This window comes from Sphaerodactylus townsendi, linkage group LG11 (genome assembly GCF_021028975.2).
Source record: "Sphaerodactylus townsendi isolate TG3544 linkage group LG11, MPM_Stown_v2.3, whole genome shotgun sequence".
Lineage (NCBI taxonomy): Eukaryota > Metazoa > Chordata > Lepidosauria > Squamata > Sphaerodactylidae > Sphaerodactylus > Sphaerodactylus townsendi.
The window spans coordinates 8,471,869-8,498,488 of record NC_059435.1 but is presented as its reverse complement, the minus strand read 5'-3'; the positions used below and the strand labels follow the sequence as shown (position 1 = coordinate 8,498,488).

Below are 26,620 nucleotides of genomic sequence, written 5' to 3'. Positions count from 1 at the left end.
ATTACATAAAGCACTCCACACTGTACCATACAGAGAAACACATCTTACCATGACATGCCTCTGAAGATACTAGTAATAGATGCTGGCAAAATGTTAGGAGCTAAAACGACCAGACCATGGCCACACAGCCCAGAAAACTCACAACAGTCAGATTTCATGTGCTCAGCTAGAATACAATATGCAGGTGAAAGAACTTCTTCCACACTAAAATTTTGAACAAATAGCTAATTCCTTTTCTCCCACTTCTCCCAAAACTAACGTACACAACATGCAGGCACATACTTGAACTAGATTTACAAGGTAGGGAGCGGGAATCAAGCGACCTTGTCCCAGGCGAGCTATTTTTCTCCAGAGGGGCAAATGATGCCTGTTTAAACAGAGGATTTTCTAGGTCAGTGATGGCGAACCTTTTCGAGACCGAGTGCCCAAATTGCAACCCAAAACCCACTTATTTATCGCAAAGTGCCAACACGGCAATTTAACCTGAATACTGAGGTTTTAGTTTAGAAAAAATGGTTGGCTCCGAGGCATGCGTTACTCGGGAGTAAGCTTGGTGGTAGTTGGTGGCTTTGCTTTGAAGCAACCGTGCAACTCTGCCAATGGGTGAATCATGACCCTAGGAGGGTTTACTCAGAAGCAAGCCCCATTGACAGCAACCGAGCTTACTCCCAGATAAAGGATTGTGCTTTAGTTCTTTGCATGAAAATCAGTGGGGTTTAACAGCGCTTATCAGGGTTACCTACACTGCTTCCCCAAAACTGGGTCTTAGGTTTAATGCTAATAATTGATCCCAGCGGGCCAGGCCAGCCTAGATGTGTGGGGAAGGGGGGGTGACTCTGTTTGCGCATGCCCAAAGAGCGGGCTCTGAGTGCCACCTCTGGCACCCGTGCCATAGGTTCGCCACCACTGTTCTAGGGTAACTGCACACCACCTGCCCTGGATAGTGTTATGCTAAGGACTCAACTAAACATGATGGAATCCCAGAGAGAACTAAGGGGATTCCTCTGCAAGCTGGAGATGAAAATCCCTCTGTTTACAAATACAGCAGAGACTCAATCCTGATGGGGACCACTGCATGAGGACAGGAGGGGCTCCTGTCCCTGAGCACTATTTTCAAGAGCACATAACTCCAGCAACCCCTCTTGAAAACTGTGGGTGGAGGAACAGGTACCCTTCAACACCCCACTCTTGTGCTCTTGATCATGATCATGTATCCCATGCAATGAGTACACTGGGATTTTCAGTCCTAAAATGGCAGGTGCGTCTCTACGGTGGACTCAGGGATGTTGTCACATCTAGCTAACCCTCCGTTTCTCCTGGAAATGCAAATCTCAATATACTCAGTGATCTGGACTTTCAGGAGATGTCAAAGGAGAATTTTGTTACGTTGCAGCAGGAGCCAAACACAAGCACTGGATGAAAATTCAAGTATGAAATGAATCTCTGGCCCCTTCCGCACATGCAGAATAATGCACTTTCAATCCACTTTCAATGCACTTTTCAGCTGTGCGGAATAGCAAAATCCACTTGCAAACAATTTTGAAAGTGGATTGAAAGTGCATTATTCTGCATGTGCGGAAGGGGCCTCCGTTAAGGAAAAAACCCTCTCCTTCAAATGGACAGGGGGCAAATGTTATATCCGTGGTGGCGAACCTTTGGCACTCCAGATGTTATGGACTACAATTCCCATCAGCCCCTACCAGCATGGCCAATTGGCCATGCTGGTAGGGGCTGATGGGAATTGTAGTCCATAACATCTGGAGTGCCAAAGGTTCGCCACCACTGTGTTATATGATCTAGCACTCTTGATATTTTAGGGACGTTTGGCATGGTAACATGGTTTGTAGATGGTTGATACATGACAGGTTAGTTATGCTGCATGTCTTCTGGTGAACCACCAGCAACTGAAGAGATGTCGCTTCAGTGTGATATATCAGGGAGAAGACTTGACTTTACTTGTCATCGCTATCTTGTAATACGTTCGCCACAGAAGCAGTTGATTGAGCCTGGGTTCGTGAAATGCTGACCTGCAAACAGTGCTCTGGGTAGGCAGTGGCACTCCACTGACAGAAATGGCTCATTCTCCAGTACAAACAGCCAACCTGCAGGCGTCTGCCTCACCATCTCGCTACCATTTTGATTTGATAAACGAGACCTTGCCAGTCGCAGCACAATTATTTTCCTTTCTTTCAAAGAACCACAGCCTGCTCTTCACTCGCTTCCTCCTGCTATTCGTTCTTGAAAAGAAACAAGCCGTGCAAGGGAACGTTCACAATGCAGTAGAAGGCCTAGTCTTGTCATTCCATGTTCCAGCCGTAATTGGCAGACCCATTCCAAACAAGTATCCGGCGATACTTTAAGAACTCATAAATATATCGAGCCAAGCATTTGCTGTACTTATTTATATTTAATAGATGTATTAAAGAGAGAGCAGCAGTGGCGTAGGAGGTTAAGAGCTCGTGTATCTAATCTGGAGGAACCGGGTTTGATTCCCCGCTCCGCCGCCTGAGCTGTGGAGGCTTATCTGGGGAATTCAGATTAGCCTGTCCACTCCCACACATGCCAGCTGGGTGACCTTGGGCTAGTCACAGCTTCTCGGAGCTCTCTCAGCCCCACCTACCTCACAGGGTGTTTGTTGTGAGGGGGGAAGGGCAAGGAGATTGTAAGCCTCCTTTGAGTCTCCTTCAGGAGAGAAAGGGGGGATATAAATCCAAACTCCTCTTCTTCTCTAAACTATTAAGCAGAGTTGTAGTGAGGGGGAACTGCCCCCAGGGCACATGTCTGCCCTGCGCTTCTGCCACGCCCCTGCACTGGTACGTGCCCGGTGCAAGATGCCCCCCTTTCCCTTGGGTGCTACGCCACTGCTATTAAGCAATACAGATTCATGGTGCTTGGTTTACTTCATTTATACTTCTCCCCAGTGGGGATCCGAAGTGGGTTACATCATTCTCCTCTCCTGTATTTTAATCTCACAACAACCATGAAGGAAAGCTAGGCTGAATGTGTGTGACTGGCCCAGTACACGTCCATGACAGAACTGCTATTCAGAGTGGGCTCTTCCAGATAACTGCCATAAGACCACACCGGCTCTTTCACGAGTTAGAGCTTGCTCCACAAAATGTGTGGTCCTCGAAAATGGAGTACGAGTTTTTAGAATTGAGAAAACCAGAGATGGAAGTTTCTTTCCGCAATTTTTTTTTTAAAGTCATAGTAATCTGATTAAAGTTGGTTGCCAAGGAGCCTCCATTTTGTTTGGTGTGTGAGAACAAATTTTTTAAAAAGTTCTAATCAGTGCTCTCTTCTGTTATTTTTATTTTATTTATTTATTTATTTATTATATTTATATACCGCCCTCCCCAAAGGCTCAGGGCGGTGTCCATCAAAAACGAAACAATTTAAAACATCATAAAACATCATAATTTACATAAAAATACATAAAATACTAAAACTACAGATGGCTTCAACCCCTCCCTCCTCTTTTATGTACCCACGGGAGGCCAGATGTTCTTATGGCGGAGTTGACATCATCCCGGCTGGCCAAACGCCTGGCGGAACAGGTCCGTTTTGCAGGCCCTGCGGAAACTTTGTAAGTCCCTGGAAGCCTGTTCCACCAGGAAGGGGCCAGAGCCGTAAAAGCCCTGGCCCTTGTAGAGGCCAGCCGGATCGCCTTGGGGCCAGGGATCACCAGTAGGTCCGCCTCCGATGAGCGGAGGGGCCTAGAAGGGCGGTATAGGGAGAGACGGTCCCTCAGATTAGCAGGGCCAAGGCCGCGAATGGCTTTAAAGGTCAATACCAATATCATATCTGGAATTGTTTCCAGGACCCTGGAGTACCCCTTCTTCCCCTTTGACCAGCCAGGTTATATACTTGAGTCCTCATCTTGCTTCCCCTTGATTTCCCAAACCCCAGGGGGTGGTAAGCAGAAACCATCTTTTGTAACGAACCGCTGTTGTTAGTCCTCTAATTTGCTGATTCTACATCTTGTGGGTAAGCCCAGGTTCTTCACAGGTTTACTGTCCTATTTTTTTGATTAGTTGCCACCTTTTACTCCTGCTTTCCGATCACCAGGGATTACTAGTCCTAACCTTGCTTTCTCTTTCATTCTTGCTTTCTCTTGCCTCTCTCTGGAACAGAACCATTCAAGTAGCTTCTGGATGTCTGCAGCTATTAGGTCTTAAGTGGGCTGTCGGTACTCGGTACAGACAGATTGATGTTATTCTGACTGCTTTAAATTAATTAATGTCCAGGGGCGTAACGAGGCAGCCCTGGGCAAACTGTAGCCCTGGGCAAAACCTGAGTTGGATGCCCCCCCCCCCCCCATGGGCGGCCACTCCACCACGACCAATTTTTTTTTGCACCAGGACATTGGTGCCTACAGGGGGTGAAGTTTTTAGACATATCAGCACAAAAATTTCCGCATATCATCAGGAGACTGTCCTTATGCTACTCCCCAAGTTTGGTGAGGTTTGGTTCAAGGAGTCCAAAGTTATGGACTCCCCAAGGGGGTGCCCCATCCCACATTGTTTCCAATGGGGGCTAATAGGAGATGGGGGCTACAGTTTTGAGGGTCCATAACTTTGGCCCCCCTGAACCAAACCTCACCAAACTTGGGGGGTAGCATAAGGACAGTCTCCTGATGATACGCTGAAATATTGGTGCCGCTAGCCTAAAAACTGCGCCCCCCCTGCAGACCAAAAATGGAAAACCACTAAAATACCCAAAAACGAACACAGCATTTTGATGCCCCCCACAAGGTGATGCCCTGGGCAGCTGCCCACCTTGCCCAATGGGCATTACGCCAGTGCTAATGTCCCACCCAGGGATCTGTATTATTCCTGTGGTTTATCCGGTGTTTGGACAGCAGACAGAAGCAGTTTCCGTCACCAGAATTCATTTTTCATTACACTGACTATCCCCATCAAATCTTACCAATGAATATTTTACTGCGGATTGCCATTTTACTGCTGGATATATTTTATGGTGTGCTTGATTGTTGCACATTATATTGTTGGATGCTATTATTTACTGCTGTGTTCTGTTGCTGCGACTAACGAATGTGGTTTTATAAATGTGCGTTGAATGCATTTTAGTATTCCGTTTCACTGTGACTCACTTCAGGCATTTAATGGAGAGGTGGCAAATAAAAAAACACTAAATAGTAATAAAGCAGTATCTGAAAAATAGGCAGAGTCCTGAGCAGGTACAGTATGGTTACTTTTGTTTTATTTTTGGATTCATAACTTTGTGTTCCACTGAAATGAGTTCTCGAAGGGCAGTAAAATACCCATACCCTCTCCAAGTCTGCCTTTGTGAGCCACTTTCTGCATTATGGTTTGTCGTGCCATGGTCAGATTCCTCTTTCGTTTTGTTCACATTATTTCCCAGTTCTGTAATCCCAGTCCTACTGCATTGTCTATTGCAGTGGTGGCGAACCTATGGCACGGGTGCCAGAGGTGGCACTCAGAGCCCTCTCTGTGGGTACACGTGCACAGAGTTCGTCATGTGATAATAGTGTAATTATTTCAGGGAGATTATTAGCATTAAACCCAAGACCTAGTTTTGGGGAAGCAGTGTAAGTAACCCTGTTAAGCGCTGTTAAACCCTATTGATTTTCATGGGAAGAACGAAAGCATGATCCTTTAACTGGGAGTAAGCTCGGTTGCTGGCAATGGGGTTTGCTTCTGAGTAAACCCTGGTCTATTGGATAACCCTGGTCTATTGAATAAACACTGGTCTATTGGATGCCTCAGGCTATCGGCTAGATACTTTAAAATATTTTGTCATCTGCCTTGTGTCTCAGCAACAAAGGCAAGACTATAAATGAAGAAAAGAAATAAATAATCTAACCTCTAGCGCACTGTTTCATAGGCAAATTCTCTAGATTTCTCAGTAAAGCAGACTCAGTTGAAAATGAAATCCATTTTATTGATAGAAAGTCAGAAGAGCTGCACTCTGGACAAGGTATTTGTCCAAGTTGAAAATGGGTGCAACTCTCCGCCCCTCCCCCAGCAAAACTAACTCAGCCCCTCCTCCCAATCCCAACCAGCCAGCAATGCTTATTCTCAAGCTGTGTGTCCCCACATAAATGCTCTGTAGTTCTCAGGTGAAGGTCATTTCCACAACAAGCATGCAGAGGAAAAGCAACACAGATAAAGAAACAAAAGTAAGCATACTGAATACAGACAGGCTTTCCCCCAGATACCCGATCGGCTGCTCTCACCTGGAAACTCATGACAAGACTAGACAATCACGGCTTGGCAGACGGTCACTTAGCAGTGAGAATCTGAGTAGTAAGACAAAGAGATGCGCACGCATGTGTGAATCAGCCCTTCAGCCACGCATCGACAGTGTTGCTAAGAGCCTCGTGGCTTGATAAGGAACAAGTGGGTGTCCTGGCTGACTGGAATCCATGCTCCTGTGCAACCAAGTAATGTTTTATTATTACCTTCTCTGTCCATCCTGAAACACACACATATGGCAGAGCGACGCTGCAAAGTCCTGGTTCAGAACTACTCAACTGGAACGCTGTCTTCCTGTCATTTGCAGCCAGACATTTGGCCACAGATGTATATATCTGTGCTGAGGTGAAGACTGCAGCCATCTGCTGAACCACGCTATAGATACAAGCAAGCCCACCAAATGGAGAAAAAATGGCTTTTGCTAGAGAAGCACATAAAAACAGACATGCACTCTAGCAATAGAACTGGCTGAGCCAAGTTCGATTGACAGCTTCCTTGGAAAACGGTTAACGGCAATAACTAGAACAGTGGCTTTGGGTGGATTTAAAGGCAGTAGTTGGGATGGGGAGGGAGCGGAACCGCTGATGCCCTCTTCAGGCTTTCCTTACTGTAGACGTAAAATGAATTCTTGCATTTGTTGCTTCTGCTTAAAGTAAGGTGACCAGATGGTCACCTTTGTGAACAGGGACGGGCGGGTAGGCAGGCGCACGCAGCCGCAGGAGCACATGGCCTTCTGGGGCGCTCCCGTTTCCCTCCCTGTGACAGGGCGGGGAACGGGAGCGCCCCAGAAGGCCGTGCGCTCCTGCGGCTGCGCGCGCGGGAGGCTGTTGCACTGCCTTGCGCCCCAGAAGGCAGTGCGGCAGCCTTTCAAAAACTGGGACACTTGAAAAAACCCGCGGGATGCGGGAAAAATTGTTTTAAGGCGGGACTGTCCCGCCAAAAGCGGGACGTCTGGTCAGCCTAGCTTAAAGGTGGGTAATTAGAGTGAGTTCGTTTGTGCTGTATTAGGGGAACTCCTTGGAAGTGGAATCGTGGGCTACCTGCTCTCTGAGGAGAAGGGGCAGGGGACGGGTGCCTGCTTTCCCTCGGCTGCTGCCAGCTTTTAGGAGAAAGCAAATGTAGTGTAAAGCTAGAACAGCTCTCTGCCCCAGAAGCTCACTGGTTGACCTGGATTCAGTCCTGCCCTCTCCAGTTAGCCCTACCTCACAAAGTTGTTGTGAGGACAAAGTGGGAGTGGGGAAGAAAGTACATGGCCTGGAGCTCCTCTGAGGGAAGGGTGGGGCAAAATCACATAGGATGATAACAGAAAAATTAATTTTGCTATCTTCTTCCTAAAGAAGGCCCTTTCTGCACAGGCCAGAATCACCGATTCCGGCTCTGTAAAACATTGTTTGGGGGGAGGGATGCTTTGCACAGGCACTGCTGCGAATACGATGCAGTGCCGCTCTTTCCCTCCCCAAATGATGTATTCCAACCTCGCTCGGGGGGTGAGGCTGTCAGAATACGCCGGCTTCCATTCGTTGCCGAGAGAACGGAAGCAGGTGGAAGCCGGCGTATTCCCTGCGCTGGCCCCAAATGCCTTCCTACCTTGTCCAGGCTTCCGGCGCTCTGAGGAGGCCAGGGGACACACCTCTTGGCCTCCGTCGCTGTAGCCGTCGCACTGGCCATGGGGGCATGTCCCCTGGTCTTCTCAGAGCGACAGAAGCCTGGACAAGGGAGGAAGGCGTTTGGGGGGCTGCGCAGCTGTGTGGAGCCTGCTCTGCCAGCTGTGCAGCCCGTGGGGCCATTCGTGTGAATGGCCCCAGGACAGGCATCGGCATTAATCATGCCAATGCAGCCCCGCAAATCTGGCTGTGCAGAAACAGCCGAAGTCTCTACTCCTTGACAAAGGCTGGAAGACCACTGGGCATTCAGGGATGGTTCTCCCGCCAAGACAAAGTAACTTTGTCCTTCTTCGAAAGTCCTTGTCCAGTTCAATGCTTCCTTACTCCCTACCTACAACAGCAGAATATGAAATAGTTTATTATCTCATTGATTACCTTTACCCTGGGGAAGTGAAATTCTACCTGGAAAACTTACATTCTTCAATTAACAGGGCTATAAAATATATTTGTGCGTTTGTTGCATTTTTCTCCGGTTTCCTTAGGGGCAAGGAAAAATGGATTACCGCTACTCTGTGACCTTCAACAGGGGGGAGAGGGAAGGGAGGAGGTCCATCATCTTGTTGTGGCCCACTCAGGGGGCCCATCATCTGATCGAGAGCCATTCTGGGGGAAGGGTTCGAAGGAAGGGGGAAGGGGCCCGTCATCTGGCCGAGGCCCACCCACCCCGGGGGAAGGGTGTCTGTCATCTGGTCATGACTCATCCACTCACAACCATTCTTAAAGGAAGAATGACTGGTCATGAAACAACTTAAAGTTGATCAATTTGGTTAAATGTTCTGGATCCAACAAGCAGCTATTAGATACGGAGCAGAAACTGTTGATGTGCTAATAACTCTGGTGAGTTCCCTTCAATGAAAACAAGCCAGATCTGTGCAACTTAACTCAGACACTACAGCTGCCACAAACATATTGTTTAAAAAAGAAATACACCAAAGCCTGTTCATGCAGTTTTAAATGGCTAAATATTGGTACGACAAAGTCTTAGGTATTCATCCACAAATGTTTTCAGTACCTAAAATAAACATGAAAATATTGCAGAACTATATAAACAGACACAGTCTACGCTTTGCAGATATCCAACTCATGTGAAAGATTTATCCAAAAAACTCTACTCGGGCTGAGAGAAGAAACACCTGCATTTTGGTATAATTTTAGGTCCAGGTAAGTATATGGCAATAGGTTCTTGCAAGAACAGACATCGGCAACCACTGTGTACACAAGGAATTCAGAAGCAAAGATTACTGAACTGGGATCAGTTTGTGATCCAGTCTTTACATTATTTGAAACAAAAGAGAGAAGCTACAATTACAAAATGAAGCCAAATTGCCTTTTTCCCTCTGAAGGAAGACTTTACCAAATTTACATTTGCACACTCGTGATGTGACTGATGATATATCATGAGTGCTGCCACAATAGTAAAAATGGGGAAGACACTCCAGTTGCTCTGAATTTCTACTCTGTTGGTATTATAATAATCAAGAGAGCCATTCTTGGAAGAAAGGAGTATTCTGTGGCTCCTAATGAATTACAATAGTTCACATTCAGATCCATTAGTAGCACACCCTAGGACAGTGGTGGCGAACCTATGGCACGGGTGCCAGAGGTGGCACTCAGAGCCCTCTCTGTGGGCACGCACACACAGAGTGCCCCCCCACATCTAGGCTGGCCTGGGCCTCTGGGCTCGATTATTAGCATTAAACCTAAGACCTAGTTTTGGGGAAGCAATGTAGATAACCCTGTTAAGCGCTGCTAAACCCCACTGATTTCCATGCGAAGAACTAAAGCGTGATCCTTTACCTGGGAGTAAGCTCGGTTGCTGGCAATGGGGCTTGCTTCTGAGTAAACCCTCCTAGGGTTGTGATTCACCCATTGGAAGAGTTGCACGGTTGCTTCAAAGCAGAGCCACCAACTACCACCAAGCTCACTCCCGAGTAACGCACGCCTCGGAGCCAACCGTTCTTTCTCAACTAAAACCTCAGTATTCAGGTTAAATTGCCATGTTGGCACTTTGGGACAAATAAGTGGGTTTTGGGGTGCAATCTGGGCACTCGGTCTCGAAAAGGTTCGCCATCACGGCCCTGGGAGAAAAGTTTGTGTGTACTTGAAGTGCTGTTAGTTCCTCACAATTCCTTTTGTCATTTCCTGTCTGCTGCTCAGTTTATTTCGTATGCAGACATATTTCAAGCTATGAAATATCTGATGTTATTTTTAATTTAAGTCCTATTGCCTCTCTCTTTCCCTGATTTTTACAGGCAATGCAGTGAGAACCAAATAAAGAATGTCTGTTTCATTTAAAAGCTGAAACTTTATGACCACCCATTCAGAGATCCCATAAACATATATACACCGAGAAAGCAGGTTTTATCAAGTCAGAAGAGATGCTGGTTGGCTGTGTGCAGCTAGGATTGACACATTGTCCACGCTTAGCCATGGAAAGCACAGATGGAGGTGCAGAATGGTGACAACCGTGCCCCCTCTGGTTTATGACAGATCGTAAACACAATTTGTTATAACTGACAACTTCATGTGCCCATTTACCCCATTTACTTTTCATTTCATTTTTAAAAATCTCCACTTTGACTCTGTTCTTCTCAACAAAACAGGAGGCAGAATCAATGATTCAGTAACATGCCTAAAAATGGCTCCAGGGAGGGCAAAAATATCTACGTGTGACCATGCAAAACTTTTTTAAATTGCTGGAATGGCATAAAATATTTTTAAAACCAGCATTTGCAGCAAAATCAAATTCCAACTGCATCATTCAGAACCGAATAAAGAGGAATGAAACCCAGCGCCAGGCATTCAAGGGGCAACCACAACCTTTACCGTACAACTTTGATCATCCCTCTGTATTTCAAACAACAACAACTTCAGATTCCAGTACCTCCATTGTGGAAGGTGCAGTAGAGAAAATCAGGCCACTGGCCCGTTGAAGTCAGCCTTGTCTACTGAGACTGGCAGCAGCTCTCCAGGGTCTCAGGGGGAAGGTCTGTCCACCTACTGCTTGGTCCTTATTTACCTGGAGATGGTGGGGATCAAACCTGGGACCTTCCGCATGCAAACCAGATGTTCCACCACTGCATTATGGTCGCTCCCCTCCTCCTCTTGCTTACTAAATTTTGCTTCTAACCAAAATTCCTCTGTCCCTTAACTGAGCATAAACACCAGGCAGCTGGCAGAAGGACTCTCTCTGCATTCCAGAGCCCAGAAGACAAAAGGGACAGAGAAAGACAATTTTCGGATGTTGGCCATACTTCTTAGGGCAAAAAAAAGGATCTTAGCTCAGAGAAGCCTTTGTGATTGGAGAAATATGACAAACCTATGACAAGCATTTCCTTATTATTGTGCAGTGGCAAAGTGACCTCCATAACCTGTGTGAAGGATCCTTTTTTGGCAGGGACACCTGGCAGTTGTGCATTTCTAGAGGACAGTCAATGGAAGCCATGGATGTGGCACACGGACTGTTTCTCTGTAAGGCTACCTCATCTCATGGCTGGAGGAGGGCTGAGGAAAGGAAAGGGGTGAGGGGAGGCTGGTGCTGGTGGCAGCAAAGGACGAGGAGCATGCTCAGTGAAAGCAACAACAACACACATTTACTCTCTAGCCTCCCAACCAGGGGTCTTCAAACTATGGCCCTCCAGATGTTCATGGACTACAATTCCCATCAGCCCCTGCCAGCATGACTAAGTGGTATGGCTCATGGGAATTGTAGTCTATGAACATCTGGAGGGCCATAGTTTGAAGACCTAGGCTCCTAACCTACCACAATAAGAGTACTCGTAGAAAGTGCCATGTCTGGGTATCCTGATCTACAGTTCACCACAACACTCAGAGGAGGTACACTTGGAGCAGCATCTGCCCCACTGTATATAACTTTGTGCCTTTGGACTTTTCTGCACTCTCATGTTCCTTCCTTATAAGTTCCTGTTTCCGGGGGGGGGGGGGGGGAATCTGTTCTACGCATGGTGTTCTCCCTCTAGTGTCGGTTCAATATCACAGGTTTGTGCCTGGCATATCTCCATGCAGATTTAAATGGGAGGTTTCTATGCAGGATATACATTTGTCTGATATCAAACTGACCACTACAGGGAGCAAAACATGTGAGGTACAGACAACACCCCTCCCAAAAAAACCCAGGAATTTACAAACAATGAACATGCAGAAAAGCGCTCTCTCTCTCTCTCTCTCTCTCTCTCTCTCTCTCTCACACACACACACACACACACATTTTGTTTATTAGAAAAAAAAGCTTCACATAAATCACAGAGTCCGTTAGCTATGACGGTTAGCTGAAGAACTCCTTCATATTTTTTTTGCATCCACACATACTCACACATGGAATCAGACTTACTTGGCAGCAGCATCTTTCCTCAGCTGTTCATGCTTCATTAGGAGGTTTTTCCTATCATGGAAAGCTTTTCGGACTTTGTATCCTTTGTAGACGGCCTGGATTTTGACAGCTGCAATGTCCTGTATAGCAGCGATGGATAAGGCACCTCGCTCCAGCATGAACTGAATGACTTCATGATGAGCGCCAAGCAGCGCGTAATCAAGTGGAGTGTATCTAACAAACAAACAAACACTAGTGAATAATTTCTAAAAACAGTTTTCCAAAAGGATGCACCTGAGCCACAGGTCTTATAGATTTAGAGTGCTGCAGCGTTGTTTACTAAAGGCTCTGAACTTGACACAGAAGATTCCGAGGAGGACTGCAGTTGAGTAAGTTTGCTACTTTCCTTTCCTATCTATGTTCTCAAGGTCTCATGATATTCACTCGAGTCTTATCTTCATCAATTTTTATCATATGACTACTGCACATACAATATAACAACAAAAATGAGTGAAAATAACAATAAATACCCACACAATTGACTGTATTTACCCTACAATTCAAATGGCGCATTACAAAGAAATACACATTTTCAAACCAATTTTTAGAACCTTATCTGAAAAGACACCAAAATAAATTTAATATTACCTAAAAGAAAAAAAATCTGCTCTTTTTAATGACATAAAAATTAAGTAGATTGAAGGTGAGAAAGCTGTACCACAAGTCATCAAAAAGACCCCCAAATTTGTGTGAAAATGTTAGAGGCCCTGTTTGTATGTCAATAACTTTTCAAATAGCTAAAATTAATTACTGCAACTTGGCAGACCTGCAAACAGGAAACTTTTTGGTAAGCATGCCGAATATCAACCTCTAAGTTTCATTTGTTTGCAAATTATTATAGTCACAAAGTGCCTGAAAATTGACTTTGGAAATTTTTGCTGTACTTTGACCTTAAATAAAAGGTTACTGGTGAATGTTATGGCTTTCATACTTTAGCAGTGCATTAAGCACAAAAAGTTGTACTAAACCCCCAAATTTTAGCCCTATATTACAACTACTTTCAATTTTACAGCATCTCAAACTTGGCCAAAAATGTCACGGTACACTCGCAACATTTTCGGGTCCTCTGTTTGAGATGGCCTAGAGAACCTCCAATTTTTTGAATTACAAGCTAAAAATGTGCACAGCTTAGTTTTGTACCATAGGAAACATATGTAAGGCAATCATTACGTAAGGCAATCTTCAGAAGCCCACAAAATTAAATGCAGTCTCATTTGGAAGATACTGTCTCCAAAGAAACTATAAATATTTACATATTGTAATCCATTAATACGATTAACATTTTTCAAGGTCTAACCCAGGGGTCCTCAAACTTTTTAAACAGGGGGCCAGTTCACTGTCCCTCAGACCGATGGAGGGCCGGACTATAGTTTTAAAAAAACTATGAACAAATTCCTATGCACACTGCACATATCTTATTTTGAAGTAAAAAAAAACAAAACGGGAACAAATACAATATTTAAAATAAAGAACAAGTAAAAATGATTCTATGCATGTTTCAATGCATGTGTTTGCATAGGATCAGGCTGTATTCTTTTCTAAGTGATCATGCATAAAAATCACATAATAGTGGCAAGATCCCTGGAACAGAGAGCTCTCGCCTCCCATGGGGCTTGCGGTTGAGAGGATCCTTACAAAGATTTGCATGCACTTGGTGGTCTCCAAGGCTGCAACTGCACACGAGCTTGCTCAAGAGGAAGCCCCTTGAAAGCTCACAAGTGCAAAGGTGGGTGCGAGCTGGCACGGCGGGCCGGATAAATGTTTTCGGGGGGCTGCATTTGGCCCCCGGGCCGTAGTTTGAGGACACCTGGTCTAACCTAAAGTATGTTTTGACCTGGATGGCCCAGGTTAGCCTGATCTCATCAGAAGCTAAGTAGGGCCAGTCCTGGTTAGTATCTGGATGGGAGACCACCAAAGAAGTTCAGGGTCACTGTGTAGAGGAAGGCAATGGCAAATCACCTCTGTCAGTTTCTTGCCTTGACAATCCCACTGGGTTGCCGTAAGTCAGCTGCAACTTAATGGCATTTTATCCAAATCCAAAACATGGTCAGCATCATAAAAGTCCAGATTTGCTCAGTCTATTTTGTACTGCTCACAGGAGCGGTTCTAAAGATGCCCATTTTGTATTGCTCAATGGAGTGGTTCTAAAGATGCCCTTCCATTTATAGAGCACTCCCCAAAAGCTCTCCATTGGAACCAGCCCAATTATTCCAGCTGAACAGTTTCCTTGACTAAGGATTACTCATGAAAACTTAGCATGTGTGAGGCAACCCTGCAATCCAAGACAGAAGAAGAAGAAGAAGAAGAAGAAGAAGAAGAAGAAGAAGAAGAAGAGGACGAGGAGGAGGAGTTTGGATTTATATCCCCCCTTTCTCTCCTGCAGGAGACTCAAAGGGGCTTACAATCTCCTTGCCCTTCCCCCCTCACAACAAACACCCTGTGAGGTAGGTGGGGCTGAGAGAGCTCTGAGAAGCTGTGAGTAGCCCAAGGTCACCCAGCTGGCGTGTGTGGGAGTGCACAGGCTAATCTGAATTCCCCAGATAAGCCTCCACAGCTCAGGTGGCAGAGCAAGGAATCAAACCCTGTTCCTCCAGATTAGATACACGAGCTCTTAACCTCCTACGCCACATAAGCATCCTGCTGCGATGCTTTAGCTCAGAAGATGTCTCTCTGCCTTGACCTGGTGGATCCAGCCATGGGGATCCATGACACAGAAGCTTTGAGGTTAAACTCCTGTAGTACACTCTAATGGCTCTGCTACTGAAGGCAATATGGGAAACCCAGGGAGTGCAGAAGGCTGCAGCTTGATTATGATTGGGATGAAGGCTACGTGTGCCCATTACGCCTGTTCTGCAATCGCTCGGCTGGTTACCCATTAGTTCTTACGTTCAGTTCAAGGTATCGACTATCACCTGTAAAGCCCTTTGTGACTTAAGACCCACATATCTAAAGCACCCCCTCAGAAGTGTATCGAGGGGAAATGGTGCCCAGGGCCACACCTCCTCCAGGAGCCCTGCCCCGTACTCGAGGGTGGGGCTTGGGAGCAAAGCTCAGACAAGCCCCGCCCCTCTGTAGGTCAGCTTTGGCTGTCCACAGGGCCTGGGGAGGGCAAAAGCCAGCCTGCGGCAGTGGATGGCCCAGGCAGCTGCCATGGCCACCCCCCACTGAGCCTCAGCCCATGCAGGGGGGAGGGGCTCGGTGGCGCTCTGGGACACGGGTTACCCCATGTCCCTATAGGCCAGTGGTGGCGAACCTATGGCACTCCAGATGTTCATGGACTACAATTCCCATCAATCCCTGCCAGCACTGCCAATAGGCCATACTGGTAGGGGATGAGGGGAATTGCAGTCCATGAACATCTGAAGTGCCATAGGTTCACCACCACGGCTATAGGCCGTACACCTCTGCACCCTTTCTGCTGATATGTCCCTCCTACAATAGTTGTGCTCATCTGAACAAGGTGCCGCCCTTCAACTGGGTAAGATTGGCAGCTGCCTATATCCGATCATGCACTGTTGCGACTCCTACTTTGCAGAACAGCCTGTTGAAGGTCAGGAACAGCTCCTGTATTTCTACCATTCTGCAGAAGGTGCAAAACAGAATGGTTCCAGAGGCATTTTTATGAAGGAAACAGGACTGCAGCAAAATGGAATAGTTCAGGAGGATGCTTTTGCACACACACCAGGACTGTAAGCTTATGACACTTCTTTGTATGCATTTCTTGTTTCTACGGCATTATTTTTGAATTACTGTACTCCAGTTTTTGCATTTCTTATGTCATGTCTTAAGACTGTTTTACTGACTGGTGTCTTATTCCAACCTTATTATAAAGATAATAACCATAAGAACATAAGAACAAGCCAGCTGGATCAGACCAGAGTCCATCTAGTCCAGCTCTCTGCTACCCACAGTGGCCCACCAGGTGCCTTTGGGAGCTCATGTGCAGGATGTGAAAGCAATGGCCTTCTGTGGCTGTTGCTCCCGATCACCTGGTCTGTTAAGGCATTTGCAATCTCAGATCAAAGGGGATCAAGATTGGTAGCCATAAATCGACTTCTCCTCCATTAATCTGTCCAAGCCCCTTTTAAAGCTGTCCAGGTTAGTGGCCATCACCACCTCCTGTGGCAGCATATTCCAAACACCAATCGCACGTTGCGTGAAGAAGTGTTTCCTTTTATTAGTCCTCATTCTTCCCCCCAGCATTTTCAATGGATGCCCCCTGGTTCTAGTATTGTGAGAAAGAGAGAAAATTTTCTCTCTTTCTCACCATCATGCTCATTATGTCTTACACTGTTTCTACTGCATTGCTGAATTTTGTAATGCACCTTCAGTCTCAGAGAAAAACACAGACTACCAAATAAATATATAAACAAAATAACTTGTAAGTACCCTCTGACAGTTTTCACCCGACCACTCCTTCTCTGGTACCTGCCTCATGGAACAGTTTGTCACCTCCCGGACTGTTCAATAACAGTTACTGTTAAATAACACTTCTTAATTTTTTTTTAAAAAAGTGTTATTTAACAATAACTGTCTGGTACAAAGATCATGATCATGTTTTACAAGGTGTGAAGACTCAGCAAAGTTCTTTCCACACTCCAAGCATTTATATGGCTTCTCCTCCCTGTGGATGCTCTCCTGTGTAGAGTGGCACACACTAAGGTGCCCGGTGGGTAGGCTCCAAAGCCTAGGGGAGGAGGCCCCTCCTCTTCTTGTTGATCAACAAGAGCACCAGGAATTAATCAGGCGTTGGGCTCTTGCCTGCATTGAGGCTGCCTGCAGTTTTTAGTTGCTTGGAAACATTTTTCTGTGGGGGTGAATGAGTGGGTTGATGTATCTAATGCTAGGGCCCCCCGTTTGGTGTTGGAGTTCCAATGTAAATCTCCTCACTGTCCTGGGGGCCCTTAGGTTGTCTTTGTTTGGATTTATATCCCCCCTTTCTCTCCTGCAGGAGACTCAAAGGGGCTTACAATCTCCTTGCCCTTCCCCCCTCACAACAAACACCCTGTGAGGTAGGTGGGGCTGAGAGAGCTCCAAGAAGCTGTGACTAGCCCAAGGTCACCCAGCTGGCGTGTGTGGGAGTGTACAGGCTAATCTGAATTCCCCAGATAAGCCTCCACAGCTCAGGTGGCAGAGCTCTTAACCTCCTACGCCACTGCTGCTCCTTTAAGGGGGCTGTATGTCATGATGAGTCCCTGTTTTGATCCTGCCATGTTTCACCTCCCGCCGGGACCTGGGCCTCAAACAACAACAACACACCTTGTGTGGTATTGTTGTTTTTTGTTGTCAGCAGACAGCAGTGTTGTTACTGAACAGCCCAGGTTCTGGGTGCGGGGTGAAACATGGCATTATCAAACAAGGGCTGATGTGACATGGTTGCACATAAAGCAAACTATTCACTACAAAATAAAACAGTAAATCCATATAACTTTACTTTCAAAAAAAGAGCAAAGCAAACTTTTTAATAGAAAATTAATTTGGATTTAAGGGATTCAGTTCCAATACCCAGATGTAAGGTTGCCAGAGTAAGTAAAAGACAGGGCTTTTGAACTTTTACAAGGTAATGAAATAGAGAATTTCAACATATGCAGCTTCTTCTAGCTCAGTGCTGTAATGCTGAAAGATTTGTCACCAAATTAATTCCGATGTCAGGGATTCAGGTATAAATTGTGCTATAATTTCCCTTCTGATGCAGGTATTAAAGGCATAAGAAACTTGGCCTATACCAAATTCTACAGCCCTACCAAGACGTGGCACTGTGCGTCTAGGAAATCTTTATAGTTTACACTGATCTTATTTAAGAACAAAACCTTATTTAAGAACAGAAAAGGAATTCCTTCATCAAATCAAAGTCTCCGTACACTTTGCCTTGAGCTGTAATTATAAATTCTGTTTGTTAGCGAAATTTGGGGTGGGGTAGCAATATAGTAGCTCTACCAAAACAAGATACCATAAGCTACCATTTGAGCAAATTTAAAATCAAGGATGGAACCATCAATTAGGGAACTGATGAGCATTCTGTTCTTACATCAAATATTATTTTTGTTTTTTTATTGTGGATGCTCAAACAATCTTTAAAAAATGGTGAGAACTGATTGATCTCATAGATGAAAAAAAAATCAACTAAAAGTCCAGGTACTAGAAGGAAGATTATTGGTAGACCGACACAAAAATGAGAAAAATTAGCAAAGGAAAAGAAGAAAAAAATAAGAATTAAGTTTGACACACAATGACTGAATATAGTGAGACAGGTGTGCACTGAATCTAGACATATTAAAAGCACAGGTGTATTTTTTGGTGTCTCATACAAGATTTGACAGTTATGATTCATTGGTAGAGCTCTTTTCATTTGGTTTTATTTCATTTATTTATGTACAGATATAGACTTTCAGATATAGATATTTGGCTTCCACAGGAAGGACACTTCTCCCTATAACTTTCCCCCAACTAATTTGGACGACATTCTTAGAGATGGTGAATCTCATTATCAAGATATTGGGTTTGGACGGACTCCAGAATGAGTCCCCGTTGCATAGGCAGAGGGAGATCTTTGCTCCCCAAGAAGGCAGACAGGGCCACACAGCAGTAGTGGGTGGCATTGGCACCCCAAAGAAAGCAGGCAGCACTAGAGGGTGGCCTTAGGGACGGTTCTAGCTGTCCCTGGCAAGGAAGGTGGCATTGCTGAAGTTCTTAAAAACCCCTCCCCCACCATCTGAATGCAACAACTGTTCTACAAGTGCAAGTACTTAATTAATATTTGGATGATCATTTGGCAAGGGACAGGCAATGCAGTTTCAGTCTGCAGCCAGTACAATTTATTTTGAAGCACGTTCATCTAATATTATTTTGAAAACTTCAGCAAGAATTTAGTGGCTACCAATGGCTTTTCCCCATTTGAACTTCCTTTGGCCACCTTCAGAGGTCTTGTTTCAGCTGCCCCCGCACTCTGAGGTTAGATGGGGGCAACCCAGTGGTGGGATCCAAAAATTTTAGTAACAGGTTCCCATGGTGGTGGGATTCAAACAGTGGCGTAGCGCCAATGGGGCTGGGCGGGGCACGACGGGGGCGTGGCCGGGCATTCCGGAGGCGGGGCATTAATAATTTCTCTGTTACTGTAAAAAACTCTTACTGAAAAAAAAAGTCCCTAATTTCCAGCTGGTATCTTTCTGTCCATAATTTAAACTCATTATAGCAAGTCCTATCGTCTACTGCCAACAGAAACAACGACTTCTCCTCTAATTGACTGCCTGTCAAATACTTAATACTTTCAAATACTTAATTTTGTTTCTAGAAATCAAAAGAAGGAGACTTTCCTTAAACCAGGAACTTTACCAGATTTCTAAAACATGTTTTTAAAACAGCCCAACAGGGAGAATTGTCCCGTTTTCTACCTTCGCTAACCAGCCACATAGGAAACAACAGGACTTTATGATTTTTGGACCTAATGGAATTTCTAACGGAAAAGCAGACCCGATTAGTAACCCCCTCTCACCACACACAAATAATTAGTAACCCACTCTCAGGAACTGGTGAGAACGTGCTGGATCCCACCTCTGGAGCAACCCAAAGAAAGGCCTTCTCTGCTGTGGTACCAAAACTCTGGAACTTGTTCCCCAGGGAGAGTCATCTGTTTCCTCTATTGGTGTCTTCTGCCAGAGGGTGAAGGCTTTTTTGTTTCCTTTGGCATACCCCCAAGAACCATTATTGGCCCTCCCGCCTGGTACTTGTTTGTTTATGTGTTTTTAATTGTACAAACATTTTGAAGTTTTCATGTGTGCCGTCATGTGGACCTGTTTGGGTGAAAAGGCAGCATGAAATATTTTAAATAAGGGCACGTAGAGGAACTTATTTTGACCACTGTGGATGGTACACACTTGATGGTACACACCATCAAACGCTGGAACTGATGAGAAAAGAAGAAATGAGACATCACCAGTCCTCCATCTACTTTACTTTTATCATGTTCAGAGTCTAGTTTTTATTTCCCACAACCTTAATTATGCCCCTAAAACACAAGACATCATCTATGAGACTGAGACAATGTCTTACATGCTACAATGTGATATTATGTCGGACAATATGCAACGCAGCTGCAGAGCATCACAGTGACAGTATAGAAGAGATAAGAAAGTAGAATTTAATTACAGAAACTGGGATCTGACTTCAAAAATTCAGCCACAGCTTAATAGACATAAAACGTTGATTTCCCTGATTCAACACTGAAGCATCAGTTGGGAAAGCAGATCTAGAAAGCAGTTCATATACACACCATCGAGAATGAATGCAGGCCATTCTGCCCACCAAAAGGCCCAAGTGCCCAGAGACCCTCGCTGCCCTTTTTAAACACTTCTTTACAAAGCCTTTGAACGTCCCAGGATTTCAATGGAAGTGATTCAAAGTATATTAAGCTAAACCTACATGTGAATTATGTCAGAATGAAAAGAGCAGGGAAGGAGTGAGGAAGGTTTTGTGGGGGTAAAAATTAACAATACGCCACACGTGGTCTTTTACTGTGAGAAAGCACCGGCTGAACATTTGCAGATCACGTGCTGAGTAGCAGGATGATTAAAGTCAACCATTTAATTAATTAATTAATTATTCACTTCTTATACGCCCCACCCTGCCTCGATCCTCAAAAGGCTTGTGGGGAGGGTGGCAGGAGCTGCACGCCTGCAATTTTGCCCCTCCCCTGGGGTAAATGCCCTGGGGGGGGGCAAATCCTCTAGACCGGCCACTCACCCCTCCGCTTTGGATGAGGTCATAAGCCTGAAACTTTGCCTAAGGACATTGTCCTGGGACGGGCGGACCCCCAGCCGTCCAGGACAACTACGGGACCCCTCACTCACCCTCGAGTGGATCCTGGGATGGCTGGGAGAACCCTGAGCTGCCTGGAGATGGGCCAATCCACTTCCGCAGTGCCTGGGATGGCTGAGAAAGCCCCAAGCTGCCTGAGGCCATGCCGCTGCACCCCCAAACTTCTAGACACGGGGGATTCCCTGGCAGATCCTGGGGGTCTCTGAGCACCCCCCACCCTAAAAGCACCATCCCACACCCCTTCCCCGGGAGCCCACAGCAAACTCACCTGGGGAGTGGGCGGTAGGACAGTGGTGGCGAACCTTTGGCACTCCAGATGTTGTGGACTACAATTCCCATCAGCCCCTGCCACCATGGATAATTGGCCATGCTGGCAGGGGCTGATGGGAATTATAGTCCATAACATCTGGAGTGCCAAAGGTTCGCCACCATGGCTGTAGGAGGACATTGCAGGTCTTGGCAACAGGTGGAATGAAGGGGGCAGGGACACGGGGGAGTCTAGAGGGGGGTGAGGCTTTGGCCAGACAGGCCAGGTAGCCCCTGGAGCCAGGGAAGAGAGGGCTTGGCCCAGACACAGAGGCCCTGACTGGTGAGTGGGAAAACCGTGGGTGGCATGGAGGGCATAAAAGGCAGGACAGCGAGGCCAACGAGGAAGGCTTTGGCCGGCCGTTCCTGCAGAGCTGGGGAAACTGCTGTTTCAAGGAGGGAAAGGCAGCACGCAAGTCCTCCTCCCTCACTTCCGAGGCCGCCCAAGGGAACCAAGAGCTGGAGCTGCCCACTCCGGGGGACGCTGAACGAGGGCCCCCAGTGACAGGGGGCACCGCAGACATGGCTCATAGGAGAGGTTGGATTTAAGAGATGGCTTGATTCATAGCTTGGCCTCCTGATCATTCAATTCCCTCTGTTCCTATTCAACAATTGAACATGAGAAAAGCATGCCGAGATAGCAGACAAAAAAATGCAAGACACAATACCTTTCTTCATTGTTCTCCATATGATTGGGAAAGGCACCAAACCCCAGCAGTAGCTTTATAGCATCAAGGTAGCCGTTGTTACATAACCAATGTAGCGCAGTCCTTCCCTAGAGTCAACAGGGGAGTATATAAGGAAATTGATTACACTCACATCTAAAAGATGACATGAAAATAGTCCATTTGAATGCCGGGACTACAATCGATGCTCATGACTGCATATTGCAAACATGTATTTTCACCATTAATGCAGACATGAAAGGATGCGTCAAGGTTCTGGATTCTCAGAGTGGAAGAGGGTTTGGCAGAGATGTTGGAAGAGGCAGAGAGGTTGGGCTGACCCTTCTGATAATTTCTGGGTTTCCACAAAACATTAAAAGGACCAGTACAGTCCTAAAAAGAGTGAATCCAGTCTAAATCCATTCATTTTAGTGGGCTTAGACTGGAGTAACTTTGCACAGGACTGCACTATAAATGGGCTAACCATCTCATAAAACTACTACTGCACCAAAATGTACAACAAAAAGGGACAAAATGTGCATCCCAAAGAACAAATCGCTTCTGCGTTTCTTATTCTTTCGCTTTATGTCTCACACATGTTAAATAATGTACGCTGATTGTGGTGGGTTTTCCGGGCTGTGTGGCCGTGGTCTGGCGGATCTTGTTCCTAACGTTTTGCCTGCATCTGTGGCTGGCATCTTCAGAGGTGTATCACAGAGGGAAGTCTGTTACACACTGTATCCAGTGAGAAGGAATGTTTTAGTGCGGTATAAATTGTCATGTCCCCAGGTGGGCAACCAATCAGTAAGTATTTGGGTGGAACTTGCTATGCAAAGGTGTGGTTGATAGTATAGTATTGCAGGTGGGGTTTTTCAGTCCAGGGAGTGATTCACATTTGCATTCCCTGCACGGCTGGGATGGGCCCCAGGCCTGGGTTTCTCTACTGTGCAATGTTCTCACCTGGGGGATGGGAGGAGCTTGGCGCCTTTTTGCCAGTTTCGTCTTAATGTCAGATCCCTGGATCAGGACCCAATAAACACTTGGTTGGTTCAAGGATTTTATTGGCAGACATTAGAAACTGGTAAAAAGGCGCCAAGCGGTTGGTTACATGCCTCATGCAGCAGTGAACTCTACTAAAGGCAACACGTCACTTTGACCTGCTGCTGCTCTGCCTTGGCCCTGTGTGCTACTTCTGAAAGGCTGCTTCTCAGCGCAACCCCTGGACTCTGACTCTTAGACTGCTTCTGGACTTGCTCTAGGGCGGGGGTCTGCAACCTGCGGCTCTCCAGATGTTCATGGACTACATGGCCAATTTATTTATTTATTATTTATTGGATTTTATAGGCCGCCTCACCCCCAAAGGCTTCACCCGCAAAGGACTGCCTCACCCCCAATTGGCCATGCTGGCAGGGGCTGATGGGATTTGTAGTCCATGAACATCTGGAGAGTCGCTGGTTGCAGACCCCTGCTCTAAGGACTTGCATTCTGGCCTTTTGCTGCTCGGTTGACCTCTCGGTGAGCTCTCTTGCTTGACGAGGACTGTGCTCTGACCATCATTTGCCTGTTGAATAAAGACTGCAGACGTTTGCTAACTTCAGCCTGCCTCCTTGGCTTTCCTGTGTGGCTCAGGGCAAAAAAAAATGTGGCTCAGGGCAAAAACCCCAAATAAATCTCATTTAAAAAAACCCAAAACAGCTGCAAAATAGGGTCTGGAAGTGTGTAAGCAACGGCTGAGGAAGTTTCAGAAACCAGAGACGTGCCTGTAGATGACTTGGGGGCTTTCCACATAGAGGTTTTTCTACAGTTTGGCTACCAGATTTTCCTCTGACCCATTTCAGGTTGTAATTTTTCATTGGTGGTCATGTCCACGGTTTCTTCATTGGTCTTCCATGCTTATTCAGATTGGATCAAAGACGCTTTGTGACATCAGACTGTAACCCTCACAACAACCCTATAAAGCAGGCCAGTATTATTAGCGCCACGTGGGGGAAGGATGAGCGCCAGAGCAACTCACTGCTGCATGACAGACTACAGCGTCTCGGATGCAACTTAGTTTACAGAAGAAGAAGAAGAAGAAGAGTTTGGATTTATATCCCCCCTTTCTCTCCTGCAGGAGACTCAAAGGGGCTGACAATCTCCTTGCCCTTCCCCCCTCACAACAAACACCCTGTGAAACATACCTCTTTATCTTGAACGTTTGGATCGGCCTTGTTCTCCAGGAGCACCACCATGCAATTAATGTAGCCCCCATAGGCGGCGCACTGCAAGGGAGTCCTGCCTGAATAATCCTGCACATTAGGATTGATTTTATTTTCTATCAATATCTGGCAAACGTCGGGGTTTCCTCCTAGTGCTGCCCAGTGTAAGGGAGAATGACCATCTTGGTCAACCAGGTCCACTCTGCCCCCGCCTGCAAGAATAAAAAGACCGTCAAAATATGGAAAGAAAGGCAGAAGAGACCTTCCTTTGAGACAGCAGCAAAATGAAACATTGCAAAGGTGAGTGGAAGGACTTTAACAATGCAGGCATCCGAGTGTTTCCATAGCAATAAAAAACGCTACTACGCTTGTCGAAGGCTCAACTGGCTGTTGTGGGCTTTCCGGGCTGTGTGGCCGTGGTCTGGTAGTCCTTGTTCCTTGTTCCCAGTCTCGTTGCCATCAGAGGTGTGGCTCTGGGTGCCCCTGAAGTCTGAAATGGTCACCCGAGGAAGGACCTTCTCAGTTGTGGTACCGTGTTTCCCCGAATATAAGACAGTGTCTTATATTAATTTTTGCTCCCAAAGATGCACTATGTCTTATTTTCAGGGGATGTCTTATTTTTCTGTGTTCTGTTCGACGGGCACGCTTCCAAACAAAAACTTTGCTACGTCTTACTTTTGGGGGATGTCTTATATTTCACACTTCAGCAAAACCTCTACTACGTCTTATTTTCCGGGGATGTCTTATATTCGGGGAAACAGGGTACCAAAATCATGCAGCTCCCTAGATTATGAGATTTCTATGTCTCCCTCTGTCATTGCCTTCTGCTAGCCAGAGTATGAAGACTTCTCTGTTTTGTTTGAAATGCCCCCATTAGCCTTCTGTGGCCTCCGTCCTGTTTTTGCATCTATGTCAACCAGTACGCGTGTTTTATGAATCGTTTTACATGTTTTTGAATATAGTCCTTCATATTCCGAAACTTTTTAAATGGTCCAACTGTTCCCCACTCTGGGGCCCAAAGCGGAATGGAAAGGGACCCTGCAAATGTTTCAGACAGATAAGCGATAAAGAATTCATCCTCACTTTATATCGAGAGCTTAAAAGTTAGTTATTTTTCACTGTAATCACATTAAAATCCATTTGAGGTTTGTTGGGATCAGGATTAAAGCTGCTTGGAACTCCCACCCTGGAAAGTTCCACCTGTCCTCCCTTCTATCGCTGTCTTCCACCACCGAGTTTTCTTTGGCATTTGCTCAATGGTTCTCATCAACTCTTCCTCCTAGTTAGTTGCATACTTGCTTATTTATTCCCCATCTTCCTCCCCCAATGGGTGCCCAAGGTGGCTTGCCTAATTCTCCTCTCCTCCTTTTTGTCTTCACTACAGCGCTTTTAGGCTGAGTGGGTCTGACTGCCCTAAGGTCGCCCAGCAAGCTTCCACGGCACAGTGAGGATTCGAACCTGGGTCTTCAGATTTCAGTCTAACACTATAACCACTACACAACACTGTTTTGTTTTAATTATTTTGGGTTTTTAAATCTTAAATGGAAGAACGCCACCCGGGTTACATGGGCCACCTGGGTCTCCATTGAAAGAGACGAATCCAGGTTGGGGGGGGGGGGTGGGGGGGGGGGGGGGTGGGGGGGGGGGGGGGTGGGGGGGGGGGGGGGGGGGGGGGGGGGGGGGTGGGGGGGGGGGGGGGTGGGGGGGGGGGGGGGTGGGGGGGGGGGGGGGTGGGGGGGGGGGGGGGTGGGGGGGGGGGGGGGTGGGGGGGGGGGGGGGTGGGGGGGGGGGGGGGTGGGGGGGGGGGGGGGTGGGGGGGGGGGGGGGTGGGGGGGGGGGGGGGTGGGGGGGGGGGGGGGTGGGGGGGGGGGGGGGTGGGGGGGGGGGGGGGTGGGGGGGGGGGGGGGTGGGGGGGGGGGGGGGTGGGGGGGGGGGGGGGTGGGGGGGGGGGGGGGTGGGGGGGGGGGGGGGTGGGGGGGGGGGGGGGTGGGGGGGGGGGGGGGTGGGGGGGGGGGGGGGTGGGGGGGGGGGGGGGTGGGGGGGGGGGGGGGTGGGGGGGGGGGGGGGTGGGGGGGGGGGGGGGTGGGGGGGGGGGGGGGTGGGGGGGGGGGGGGGTGGGGGGGGGGGGGGGTGGGGGGGGGGGGGGGTGGGGGGGGGGGGGGGTGGGGGGGGGGGGGGGTGGGGGGGGGGGGGGGTGGGGGGGGGGGGGGGTGGGGGGGGGGGGGGGTGGGGGGGGGGGGGGGTGGGGGGGGGGGGGGGTGGGGGGGGGGGGGGGTGGGGGGGGGGGGGGGTGGGGGGGGGGGGGGGTGGGGGGGGGGGGGGGTGGGGGGGGGGGGGGGTGGGG

The 26,620-nt window shown here is 47.3% G+C and overlaps 1 protein-coding gene across 1 annotated transcript in view; it reads right to left on the bottom strand.

Annotated features, from left to right (window-relative positions):
* The window catches only part of INVS (inversin), a 119,813-nt gene that overhangs the window by 18,640 nt on the left and 74,553 nt on the right, over nt 1-26,620 (bottom strand). The window contains exons 12-14 of the mRNA XM_048510425.1: nt 24,259-24,488; nt 22,082-22,188; nt 12,255-12,467 (exon numbers count right to left, since the gene is read on the bottom strand). Of these exons, the coding sequence (XP_048366382.1) occupies nt 12,255-12,467; nt 22,082-22,188; nt 24,259-24,488 (550 nt within the window). The remainder of the gene's footprint in view (nt 1-12,254; nt 12,468-22,081; nt 22,189-24,258; nt 24,489-26,620) is intronic.